Source organism: Dunckerocampus dactyliophorus, chromosome 16 (genome assembly GCF_027744805.1).
Source record: "Dunckerocampus dactyliophorus isolate RoL2022-P2 chromosome 16, RoL_Ddac_1.1, whole genome shotgun sequence".
NCBI classification, from domain to species: Eukaryota; Metazoa; Chordata; class Actinopteri; order Syngnathiformes; family Syngnathidae; genus Dunckerocampus; species Dunckerocampus dactyliophorus.
Window position 1 is genome coordinate 87,210 of NC_072834.1, and position 13,064 is coordinate 100,273.

Consider the following 13,064-nt stretch of genomic DNA (forward strand, 5'->3'; position numbering starts at 1 on the left):
GCATGGAAAATGGAAGGGTAGATGGATTCTACTTTTACATTCATGTTAAGACAAATACCATTTATAAACATTACCGTGTTTGAGGGGAAGATTTAGCAAGCACACAAAACTATCCTGGCAGGTACATAAAACTCTACTAATAAATATTATTAATTTTCACACAAAAAGGTGAATTAATTCAATAATGTATAACGTAAAACCTCAAACGTTACAAATCCCTGTACATATGCTAAGTGACACCAGAATTGCGAATTTAACCAAATGGGGACCTTTTACCTTTCAGGACATGGTCCGACAAACGCGGCGGAGCCTTTTAGTCTGCCCAGTCGTCGCCAGCCCGTTACCCGCGGATTTCCAACAAACAATTGCAGACATTCTACTTAGAGATACCATTCTCTCTCTTCCGTTGTCTCTCTAAATATGAGGTGAGTGCAAATTCAACAAAAATACATGCGTAGTGCTTTGCTATCAGGCGATCTGATGTACGCTGAGAATCTGCCTTGCAAGATGGCGACGTGGTTGCGAATTCAAAGGTGAAATACGGGCTGAGTTAGCTTGCTCGCGACAACAACAACATCTTAGATGTCGTGGCCCCACAGCAGGGTTGTAAACGACCATGTTCTGAATTATTGTGCGTGTTTGTATTGTACTGTGTGTGGAGCGTCCCTAGCAATGCTTACGTTGTAGCAAATAGGCGACAAAGCATATTCCCTATAAATGACGAGTATTCTTTTCCAAGAACGGCAAACATTTGCAGCAGATATGAGGATTGCCTCTGTGCCTTGGAATTACTCATCAAAAACATTAGTATGAAGCTATGACGCATCTGTTATCTTGAGTCTGCTTCATAAATGCTGAAACTGAACTTTTGTTCTATATAAGTGATTGTTTGACCGTCGCCACTACTTCCACGGACACATCCGGTTAAACCAAAGTGGAAGGGGAAACAGCTGATTGCATGTTCACGTTTATGATGTAGCTTTGTGCGTAGCCACAAAGAAGTAAGGCAGAGCAAATCATGTGCATTGCATGAGACGAAAATGTGGAGGAGATGCAAGGACGCGATTTTATTTGAGCTGCATCATTGCAACGGTTTGTGTTTGCTGTTGGCACACACCCTGTTACGTACATAATTACGATCCCCGCACACTTGGAAGGACTACCACAACTCTGTGATACAAATCAATCTATGCAAAAGAACATAAACCAACCATCCATCCATTTTCTATGCCGCTCTATGCCGCAAGGAAAAACAGACAAAATAAATGCAAAAACCAAACTATTACCTTGCAGGAAATAATACACAGTCACCACCTACATGTTTTGCTATGAGTCATTCCTTGAATTAAGTAGTGGTTCTCACCTTCTTTATTACAATGCTGGCACTTGAAACTTTCCTCGGCTCCATTTTGAGTTATTTTGCAGCCGTGATCAAAACACAAGCAGAGACTTGTGGCGTAACTGTGTTAGTTAGCACAGAACTACAGAGTCAACCGCGGATCATTTCAGAGATGGGCGACGGAGCTGACATCTGATTCCGGTGTCCATTTGCTCGCGAGCAAATAGGCTGCGAACAAGGATGTTTTGTGATATAAAATACATTCAGAACACAGTCGGACTGACGCAGTGTGTTAGTAACGCAACAAGAAGAGCGCCATATTGTACGCTAACTGGAAAATGTACGTGAACCGAGGCAACATTTTTGCGTCCAGTCTCCCTTGTTTATCACAGACTCGATCGCGATAAAGGAATTTCTTTGAAGCAGCATTCAGTATTAATACATTTAATATTTTTGTAGTTATGACATATGAAAATAGTTATGAAAATCAGTCTACAATCTTCTAAATACAGTTTTTAATGTTAGAGCCCTCCATACATGAAATAACACTCATATAATAATAATAATCATGTATTACATTTGATAGTTCTTTTCAAGGCACCCAAAGCACTTCACAATGACATGAACCCATTGTTTGTTCACTCCTCAGTCACCTGTGGCCACAGATGCCCTGGGGTAGTCTGATGGAAACGTGGCTGCCACATCGTACCTACGGGCTCTCCGACCACCACCAAACATTCATTCACAGTCACACACCAGTGTGGGCAGCACGTATAGTCATCTTTACGTTTGTATTACCCAATATAGTAGATATAATCAGAGAAAATAAGATATATTAGAGAGCACACTATCAGTAGTTCATAGACAACAATGCTAATAAATATGGACGAAGCAGTTAAAGTTTTAATAACTACTTTGTAAATATTAGACCAAACCTGGAAGAAAATCCCTGATTCCTTGTCATTTGAGGACTGGAATGATACTTTGGACAGAAATTTTGGTTTGGTAATTGTCATAATATGATAATCTAAAACATTGGTCCACAACCTTTTTGGACCCACGGCCCGGCTTGTGCTCCCACAAATATCCGCGGACCGGGGTGGTGCTGGTGGGGGTCATATAGCGATGTAATTTATCTAATTTAGTATGTATTGTGTAAACCTAAGACAGGAACAACATCAAATTAAAAGCACAAAGTGAATACAGACCCACCATCCACCACTATAAGCTTGGAGTTTGTTTTTCAGAGAGAAGATTATAGCGCCGCTACTTGATGTGTGTGGTAACAGGCAGTGTGCTAGCATGAATTAACTTGAAGCTGTGCACACAACAAATATAAACATTAGCACCAAATAACGTCATCACACTTTACCTTTATGCATTCCCAGAGTATCAGCATTTGGGAGCAAATATGAAGTGAAAAATTCCCGATAAAATACAGTATAGTTGACAACCTGTGCAGATTGGGAGAAGGCTAGCGCACGTACAATGGGCGTTCAAGGACTGTCAAACAAAGTGGGACACTTGCAACAAACATAAACATGCAAAAACTTCAAACTATATTATTTCTGGAATAAAATAATGGCCCATATTTCCAAAATTGATATGCATTTACTTAAAATTGTATTTAGCTATTTACAAAAGTGTATTTTTTTGTGTGTGTATTTTTTTTTTATATAATTGCGCCTGAAAGGTTTCCTCGGCCCAGTTTGGCCCCACCCACGGACTGGCACTGGGCCCCGGCCGGGTGGTTGGGGACCCCTGATCACTGATCTGTATGAAAAAAATCTGAATAGATCATATGTTGCACGTGCCCGTGCAAGCCGCTGACGTCACAGCGCACGCACGAGAGGCCATCTTAGCACTCACATCTCGTACATAGCAGACTACATTGGCACAGCGTACATAGTGTACAAAGCAGACGAAGAGGCTCGCAGAACATCTATATTTTAAATTAAAAAAGCGGGGAGATTCTCCCATTCCTTCAAGTAACGCAACCATCGTCCCATAAAAACGATTTGATACGTTATTCTCTATCTTTTGGCTATATTAAATGTACTTTTTCCCCTTCCAATTCTCATTGCCTTTGGGACAAAATTCTACTGTGCGCCCTGGCTCAGCACTCCCCTATAGCAATGCATAGTTTTACTCCTCTAGAAAGAGATTTTCATTTGAACTTTTTAATTTTAATTTGAAATTTTGCAGATTTTTTTTCTGACTTTTTTTGTTTGTTTGTTTTTTGTTTGTGTTATGAAATAGAAATAACCTCTTCTGATATAGAAATATATTTTAACAAAAAACACAGGAATAATACGTGATTAAAAAAAAACAAAACGTATTTTTTGCAAGCAACCGCAAATTATTTAGTAGTCTAGTCGCGGTTGTTTGTTTACATATCCCCCACGGCCCCCTATGTAAAGCCGTTATGACTCAGGTATGGTATGATATCGACAGAATTTAAAAAAATTATCATACCCGAGTCCTTATGACTAAGCTCAAGCACACCTGTTGTGCGAGGTTAGTAACACTAACCTTGCATTTAGTGTGAGTGGGTAACAAACTAACAACAGACTTAACAACTCACAATTTCTGACATAAGAATGGATCCCTGCTAATTAACAAATTAAGACACTTGCATCCTTTAACAAAGTAACGTTTTTTGAATTTGTAATTCTTTTAATAGGAAAAAAGAACAGAGTGGCCTATGAAAGTTTTGGTTAGACCTAATACCACCATCAATTTTTCAATAGGCAATCATCCATACTACGCAAAATGCAATATGTGGGACACACACAATGGTAAACGCCATTCCACTCTCCACCAAAGGAACCCTTAAATTATCAATCATAAATCTACATTTCAATCATACTTACAGGTGAAATGTTCGTTCACAGCCTTTGAACTGGCGATTTGTGCAGTTAATAGCTGCACATGCAGGCATCTTAAGGCAAAATTTGTGTCCAATCCGAATTAATAAAAGAAGTTCACCACGAATGCAAAAGATTGTCCGAGAAGTGTTTCTTGTGAGTGGTAATATGGCGGCCGCGTAGCGTCACAAGTCATTGACCAATGGGCTATCCAGATTTTTTTCGTACAGATCAGTGCCCCTGATCTAAAACATCTACTGACTGTAATGTAATCGGCACACACATCCCATGTTCAGCACCGCATGCTTTGGTTTTACATAGTCACACTGTTTATTATCATTATTAGTATTAGACTCCACATTGTCTCTTTCTGCTTTAACATAATTTTCAATGGTCTTTCTACACATGAGGTCCCAGAAGGACAGTTGACAGGGACCTTTTTTTTTTTTTTTTTTAAATAGAAAGACAAAATAATCCATCAAGTTGAAAACATGACATGCTTGTTGACTCCACAAAGTGAATAAAAATGAGTCAAAAATAAAATCAATCAATCAATTAATGCGATCACTTCTCCCGGGAGCTAATCAATGATGGCCAGAAACACTTCTCAGTGCAGTAATCCCTTGCCACTTGGCGCTTTGAATTCTGCGGCGTCACTTCAATTATTAGTCAAAAAGTATGCATGTTTGAACAAGTTGTATGTTTTTTTTGTCTAAATTCATCATTTTCAAGCATAAAAATGGCTGAATGAAGTAAAATACAAATAAAAGGCATTATACACTGGTCCCTAGGTGTCAGTAACTGGCATCAGTTACTATAATGTTCAGTGAGGCACACAAGCACCAGACTTGATCGCCGGAACAACAGGCATTTATTTAAGGTTTAAATGATCTCACAACAGGTACAATAATCCCTAATAAAAATCCCTCATTTAAAAACACTGTTTTGCGCACGTATTGTAACCCACGTCAGGCTGAAACCGCAACACATTTACACCAAGTGCACACAAGCATGAGTCTTATTTATGCCGTAAATGCATTCTTTTCTGTTTATGTCTATTATATTGACGAATAGGAGTGTAAAGGTGACTATAGGGGTGTTAGTTTATGTCTAGAGGGCTCTAGTAACGTCCATCCATCCATCCATTTTCTATACCGCTTCTCTTCTTTAGGGTTGCGGGAGCATGCTGGAGCCTATCCCAGCTGACTTCGGGCGACAGGCGCGGTACACCCTGGACTGGTCGCCAGCCAATGGCAGGGAACATATAGACAAACAACCATTCACACTCACATTCATACCTATAGACAATTTAGAGTCGCCAATTAACCTGCATGTTTTTGGATGTGGGAGGAAACCGGAGTACCCGGAGAAAACCCGCGCACGCACGGGGAGAACATGCAAACTCCACACAGAAATGCGCCAGGGGAGAATCGAACCGAGGTCTTCCCGATCTCCAGAATGTTACTGTGTTGGCCAACATGCTAACCACTAGACCACCGTGCGGCCCTTTAGTAATGTTAAATACCAAATTCAGAATTTGTGAATTCGTGTACAGGTTTTCTATGCTATAACTACGAAAATATTAGATTTATAAATAAGGAATCCTACTTTGTGAAAATTCACTTATAGCGATCTGTTGCGGGAACAACCTCGATACACGAGGGATTACTGTACTGTATATCACTGTTCAATTGACCAACAACGACAACATAAATCATTATAAATATTTCTTTGTTGTGAATTGGCGGTTTATAAATAAAATTGTCTGTTTTGAAGAATAAATATTCAAAAATAAAATTTGATAGGGCTTTTTTCAATTCATGCAGATGTCAAAGCAACTTTTTGAAGGATTTACACACACACACAATATAAAAGTACATCAGATTTAACTGACAGTAATCTGAAGATAATCCTTGGTTTGCACATGTGACATTTCAAGATGCGGATTGACAGCCTTGATCGCCCCACAACGTTCTTATGATAGCACGCTGGAAATGTTTCTGTCAACGGTTCAATTTCTACTCTTAAAACTCACGGCACAGATGCCTGCAGAATGAAGAGATCATCCTACAACTTGCTTGCGGCAATGTCCTGTAGAGTCTGAGATGGTTATTTAGTCACCACAGACCTCAAATCAGCAGACTGTGTGTGGAAGTGCCAGCTCTAGATAGTCTGCCACAAGATCAGTGGACCTACAACTAAAAGGCAGCTCATGTGCACGGTATAGCTACAGTACTTGCCTGCATTGCATTCAGTACGTCAAGGTGAATGTCAGCGCTTGTGAATTTTGGTTTTAACTCATGTAAAACAGATGGAACACCAGTGGTCTGTGTTTTCATAGGAAGACATACTGTATCTCTTTGAATATGCTAGTTTCAATGCATAGAAATATCACAGGTTCTGGAAGTCTGTTCCCTAGTCTCGTACCATTCATTTAAGCTTGGAAATACACGTTTTGTTTTGCATCTGTGCACCGTCTGATTCGGGGAGTGTCCTAGTTTCTGTTGTCTGCAGTGTCACATGTCTGACATTGAGTGACATGTCTGGCACTGACACGGAATGATAGAGATACTTCAACGTGGCACATAGGATAATATTTTTTACTTCCTGTCCATCTCTAACTGCTTTGTGCTAGCACAACTATATAAGAGACAGTAGTTGGTTGGCTTTTGGTTATGGCTGTCAAAAATAGCTTGTTAACAGGGGTAACTAATTTATTGAATTCATTGCGTTAAAATGTAGCATAGCATAGTGTCCCCAGCCGATAAACGATATTATTGTCAACATAATTTTTTTCATGAATGTAATGATAATAAATGGCATAATAATGCAAATACACCGCATCAAAAGCAATAAACTTTAATTTCTCAAGAGGATTTAACATTGTAATTGGAATGTCAAGAGCTTTTAAATAAAATGAATTAAACAAAGAAACAAATATAATAAAATAAACCAAAAAGACAAACACACTTGAGTGAAACTTAGTGTCTCCTTTAGCAATAATTGCACTTCATAATCATAATCACAATATTTTAGTCTGTGTCATTTTCACTGTCTGAATATTGGGACAAAAAAAAGCGGAGAAATAACCTGAAAATACAGTAGTACCTCGCATAACATAAACCTCCTTTTACATAAATTCCACTGAACATAAAGAATTTATGTAAAGTTTTTGCTTCGTATTACAGAAGAAATTCCATATAACATAAAGTGTCAAGTCAGTGCAAGTCTTTTTTTTTTTCAATCAACTTTATTAATGCCTCACGTCAACACTTGGTGACGCCTTCTGATGCATCACGCTCTTATTGGCTGATTTTTGGGGCACCGCCTAGCATCTCATCTCATTGGCTGAGTTATACAACACATACGTGAGTTTGTGTGAGAGACAGGCTTCTCCCTATAAACTCCTTCCTCTTCGTAGTCACCCTTAAACTAACCTAAAAAATTAAGTTAAGTTACAAATTAAAATTTTGCACACGGCATTATTGTGTAGTGCGTGTGCGTTTGTCTGTGAGACCAGCTGACTCTTGGACTCTTTGAGTTGCATTTCGACTCAGGCTAGTCCTCCTTCTCCTTATTGCCTCCACTTGCGCTCCTGATCAAGGCATCTCGTGAACGGTAGGATTGTTTTTTTTTTTTCAGTTTCATTCATTTACAGTAATCTTATTTATTACCTTATTTTATATTGGAATGTTACTCTACTATGTTTATGCTAATGTTTTCTTATATTTTCCCACCATATTTGGTGGACTTTGAATACTTTGAAGTGTCAAAGGGGTGAGTTTGGGAAGATCTTGGAACAGATTAAGCTATTTACATGTATTTTACGCTTCGTATAACATAAAAACCCTATAACAGGGGTCACCAACGTGGTGCCCGCGGGCACCAGGTAGCCCCCCACGACCACATGAGGTGCCCGTAAGCCTGCTTTTCATTCAGGTTTTCAGTTAATAATGAAAGAACAGTAAAAAGAAATGCATTCTGAAATACAAAATGTGAGTTGTGGACACCAGCATTTTGTTAATGTTCTGGTAAAACAAGCATATTCGCTTTTGTTTGGGTTTAAAATAAGCTCTGAAAATAAATGTTACAAAAATGAGTAGCTCTTGGCCGTTTTCATTTTGTAAAAGTAGCTCTCACACGGAAAAACGTTGGTGACCCCTGCCCTATAACATAAAGGTTCTCGGAACAGATTGTTTACGTTGTAGGGGCGTCTACTGTACTCTGAAGTTCACATTGCGTGTCAGTGCACACGTCCGCTCATTTGCATATAAGATTCTGTGTGGAATACGCTGTTTACGTTTAATGAGGTATAATGTTTTGTGGGAGTTTGGTCAAAGTACATACGGGCAGCACTCTGCGTGTAGACTCGCTTGCGCCTCACTAGTACCAACAAACACGTACGCACATGTCAATTTATCTCGGGCGACAGAATTATCGAGTTCATTTTTATTTACCGTGCGGTTAATTGATTTATTGATTATGGTGACAGGCCTAGTCCCACACAGTCACACAGAGTCTGACACTCTTTGATAACTTTATTCTGACCTGAACACATCAACAGCACAACACCATATATGTATCTCCAACTCACAAACACGCCTCGAGTCCTCCTTGGAACCACACTACCTCATTTTCACTAGACGACCGACCACAAGATGCATTCAGGGCCACTCCGATGGGCAATAGGCCTGGGACGATAATAAATGAATGAATTAATCACACAATGAATGAAAATTAACTCGATCATTTTGCCGGCCTTAATACATTGCCATGTGCATGCATGTCTGTTTTCCTCGTCTCTTGCCTCCAAACAGGCAGGAAGAGAGTTCACTCTGTGCATTGGTTTCAGCACCTTGACACGTTTGTTCCATAGAACAACGACATGAACAGAGTGAGCCCTTTTGTCAGTCATACACTCCCTTTGTCTTGGTGGGTGGAGGTGGGGCAGCGAGCATACACACAGAGTGCAGAAGAGTGTCGTCTTGTGAGGAGCGATGCAAAGTAACATAGTAGAAATTAAATTAGTAGATCTATAATATATTGGAATTTTTTTGTTGGATTTTCTTAAAAATAATGTTATAATCTTGTTTTGTCTCGTCCTCGCAGACCAAATCTCGTGTATTGTCTCGTCTCGTGACACTCCTAGTAGTCGGTGATGATTTCCTACGCCGCTGAGTAGCAGTAGCACCTTAACCTCAAGAGACAAAGACCACACGTAAGAGCTGTAGAAAGCCATGCTAGCTGACGCATGTAGCATTCTCAATACAGCGTTGGGCCAACAATCCAATTAGAGAGCGTGCTTGTAAGTGGTGACCTCACATAGAAGTGTGAAAAATTGAGTGACCAAACCATTTGGGGAATCAGACTATTTTAGTGCATGTAGATGAAATTAATGGCCCAATCTCCCGTTTCATCACACACTACCAAGTTTGCTTTCTGTGGTCCTAATAACCTTATCGCCTTTTTGTATGAATCATATCTGAATATGATGGATGTGCTGCGTGAGCATGTCTAATTTTATCGTAATTGTCAGTGGGTCCCATACATTCACCGTGTTTGTCACTGTTTACTACTACCTTCTGTTTACTACCTGTATTTACCGCCATTACCACAGTTACACAATTATGCAGGGTTGCTGAATTTTCCAGATGTCTGATTGTGTTCTCACCCCAACCAAAACACAAAGAGGTTGTTTTTTTTTGTGTGTTCTTGAACAGGGGTGCGGACCGCACCAAGGAAGAAAACAGGCAAAACTTAAAGGGTGCTCTGTAAATGCAACTATACAAGTACACATGTAAAGCACATAAATGTTTAAAAAAAGCTTATGGATGTGGTTGTATTTGACAGTAGATATGTGATGAAATCAGCTGAAGTTGTCATCAGAGCAATGATCTAATTAATGCTTGACATACTGTACATTATATACAGTTGTGAAAAACAGATATCAGATCAAGTTAATTCACTTAGTTGTGGAAACACCAGCCTGTTTTTTCCCACCTACAGAAGGGCTGTATGTGTTGTTGTGCACTGCAACAGCATAGTCAATCCCAGCATGTTTAATGCATCATTTGCTTTAAGATCAGACTTGCATTTGTGGAAGAAAACCTTGGCCTGCAACGTAGCACTGCAAACTGATTCTGGAAGTTGCAGTTTCATATTTTGTACATTGGCCCAAAAAAGTATTTAGTCACTCACCAATTGTGCACGTTCTCCAACTTAAAAGATGAGCAAGGTCTCCAATTTTCATCATAGGTGTACCTCAACTATGAGAGACAAAATGAGAAAAAAAATTCAGAAAATGACTGTCTGATTTTTAAAGAATTTATTTGCAAATTATGGTGGAAAATAAGTATTTGGTCACCTACAAACAAACAAGATTTCTGGCTCTCACAGACCTGTAACTTCTTTAAGAGGTTCTTCTGTCCTCCACTCGTTAGCTGTATTAATGGCACATATTTGAACTCATTATCAGTATAAAAGACACCTGTCCACAACCTCAAATAGTCAGACTCCAAACTCCACTATGGCCAAGACCAAAGAGCTGTCAAAGGACACGAGGAACAAAATTGTAGACCTGCACCAGACTGGGAAGGCTGAATCTGCAATAGGTAAGCAACTTGGTGTCCCTCCATCTGGGGCTCCACGCAACACTTCACCCCGTGGGATCGAAATGATCACGAGAATGGTGAGCAAAAATCCCAGAACCACATGAGGGGACCTATTGAATGACCTGCAGAGAGCTGGGACCAAAGTAATAAAGGCTACCATCAGTAACACACTACGCTGCCACGAACTCAACTCCTGCAGTGCCAGACGTGTGCCCCTGCTGAAGCCAGTACATGTCCAGGCTTGTCTGAAGTTTGCTTGAGAGCATTTGGATGATCCAGAAGAGGATTGGCAGAATGTGATGTGGTCAGATGAAACCAAAATAGAAACTTTTGGTAGAAACTCAACTTGTTGTGTTTGGAGGAGAAAGAATGCTGAGTTGAATCCAAACACCACCATACCTACTGTGAAGCCCGGGGGCGGAAGCATCACGCTTTGGGCTGTTTCTCTGCAGAGGGGCCAGGACGACTGATCCGTGTAAAGGAAAGGATGAATGGGGCCATGTATCGTGCAATTTTGAGTGAAAACCTCATTCCATCAGTAAGGACACTGAAGATGAAATGTGGCTGGGTCTTTCAGCATGATAAGAGAGAAATCTGCATGGAGGAATGGGCCAAAATACCAGCAACACTGTGTGGGAACCTTGAGAAGGCTTACAGAAAACGTTTGACCTCTGTCATTGCCTACAAAGGGTATATAACACAGTATTGAGATTAACTTTTCTTGTTGACCAAATACTTATTTTCCACCATGATCTGCAAATAAATGCTATAAAAATCAGACAATGCGATTTTTCTGGATTTTTTTTCTAATTTTTTCTGTTATAGTTGAGATACAACTAAGATGAAAATGGAGACCTTGCTCATCTTTTAAGTGTGAGAACGTGCGCAATTGGTGGCTGACTAAATACTTTTTTGCCCCTCTGTAATTCTCACTCAGGAAATTGATTTCACCTTACCTTATTTAGCTTGTAATCAATCATAAGTGTAACCTGTCCAATGTCTTCCTACAGGTGGTTTGTGTCCTGGAACATGGTGTAGCTCAATCATCAGTGAAGCAGCCTCAGCACACTTGCACTGAGCCAGGATGTCCAGTAGCTCCGGCTACCCCGCCAGCCAGGGGAGCTTCAGCAGTGAGCAGAGCCGGTACCCATCCCATTCTGTACAGTACACATTCAGCGGCACGCGGCACCATCAGGTAAAGTTGTGCTTCCATCGCTTCACTGATCAAGGCTTTGCGCTGTACGATCCTTGATGAATGGCACAATAAGCTACAGTCTGTTGTGTTTAATGTGATATATCACAGCTGTGCATTGTTTTAAGTAGAGCTACAATATGCAAAAGCAAGAAGGGGGAACGAGAAAAAAAGCATTTTGAAAAAGTAATTTATTGAAAACAACAATTAAACTGAAATAGGCCGTCAATCAGCTGATCAAAACTTTAAGACCACAGGCTATAAGAGCCAAAATCTGTTCCAAATGTTCATTTTCTGTCAGGCATTCACACTGTCATGCCCTCCTAATGGCTAAAGCTAAGAAGCTTTCTCTTTTTGAACGTGGTGGGATTGTGGAGCTGCATAAGCAAGGCCTCTCACAGTGTACCATGGCTGCTGAGGTTGGGAGCAGTAAATCAGTCATTCTACATTTTTTGAAAGATCCTGAGCATTATGGAACAAAAAAGTCAAGTGGTAGACCCAAAAAAATCACACCTGCGCTGAGCCGCAGGATCCGATTGGCTGTCCATCAAGACACAGGGCAGTCTTCCACCCACATGAAGGCCCTCACTGGTGCCAACTGCAGCGCAATAACCTTCAGACGCCATCTGTGGGAAAAGGCTTTAAAAAACAAAAAACGCCACAAAAGTGCCCGTTTAGACTTTGCCAGGGAGCATCAAACATGGGACATTGAAAGGTGAAAAAACATTTTATTCTCTGATGAGAAAAAAATTTAACCTTGACGGTCCAGATGGCTTCCAACGTTACTGGCATGACAAAGAGATCCCACCTGAGATGTTTTCCACCCGGCACAGTGGAGGGGGGTCCATCATGATCTTGGGTGCTCTTTCATTCAGTGGAACACCGGAGGTTCAGGTGGTGCAGGGTCGTTAAACGGATGCAGATGTTGCGGCGGGCATCCTTCATGACCGACAGCCCTCGTCTGTGTGGTAACAGCTGGGTTCTTCAACAGGACAACGCTGCAGTTCACAATGCTGGCTTGACCAAGGACTTCTTCAGGGAGAATAACATCACTC

General features: G+C 40.5%; 1 protein-coding gene across 3 annotated transcripts in view; it reads left to right on the plus strand.

The window, feature by feature from the left end:
• Nucleotides 1–282: 282 nt before the first annotated feature.
• ncor1 (nuclear receptor corepressor 1) overlaps nucleotides 283–13,064 on the plus strand; it is a 79,064-nt gene continuing 66,282 nt past the window's right edge. For all 3 annotated transcript variants that reach the window (XM_054754235.1, XM_054754236.1, XM_054754238.1), the window contains exons 1-2: nucleotides 283–425; nucleotides 11,828–12,012. In XM_054754235.1, coding sequence (XP_054610210.1) covers nucleotides 11,902–12,012 — 111 coding nt within the window. In that variant the 5' untranslated portion in view covers nucleotides 283–425; nucleotides 11,828–11,901. The remainder of the gene's footprint in view (nucleotides 426–11,827; nucleotides 12,013–13,064) is intronic.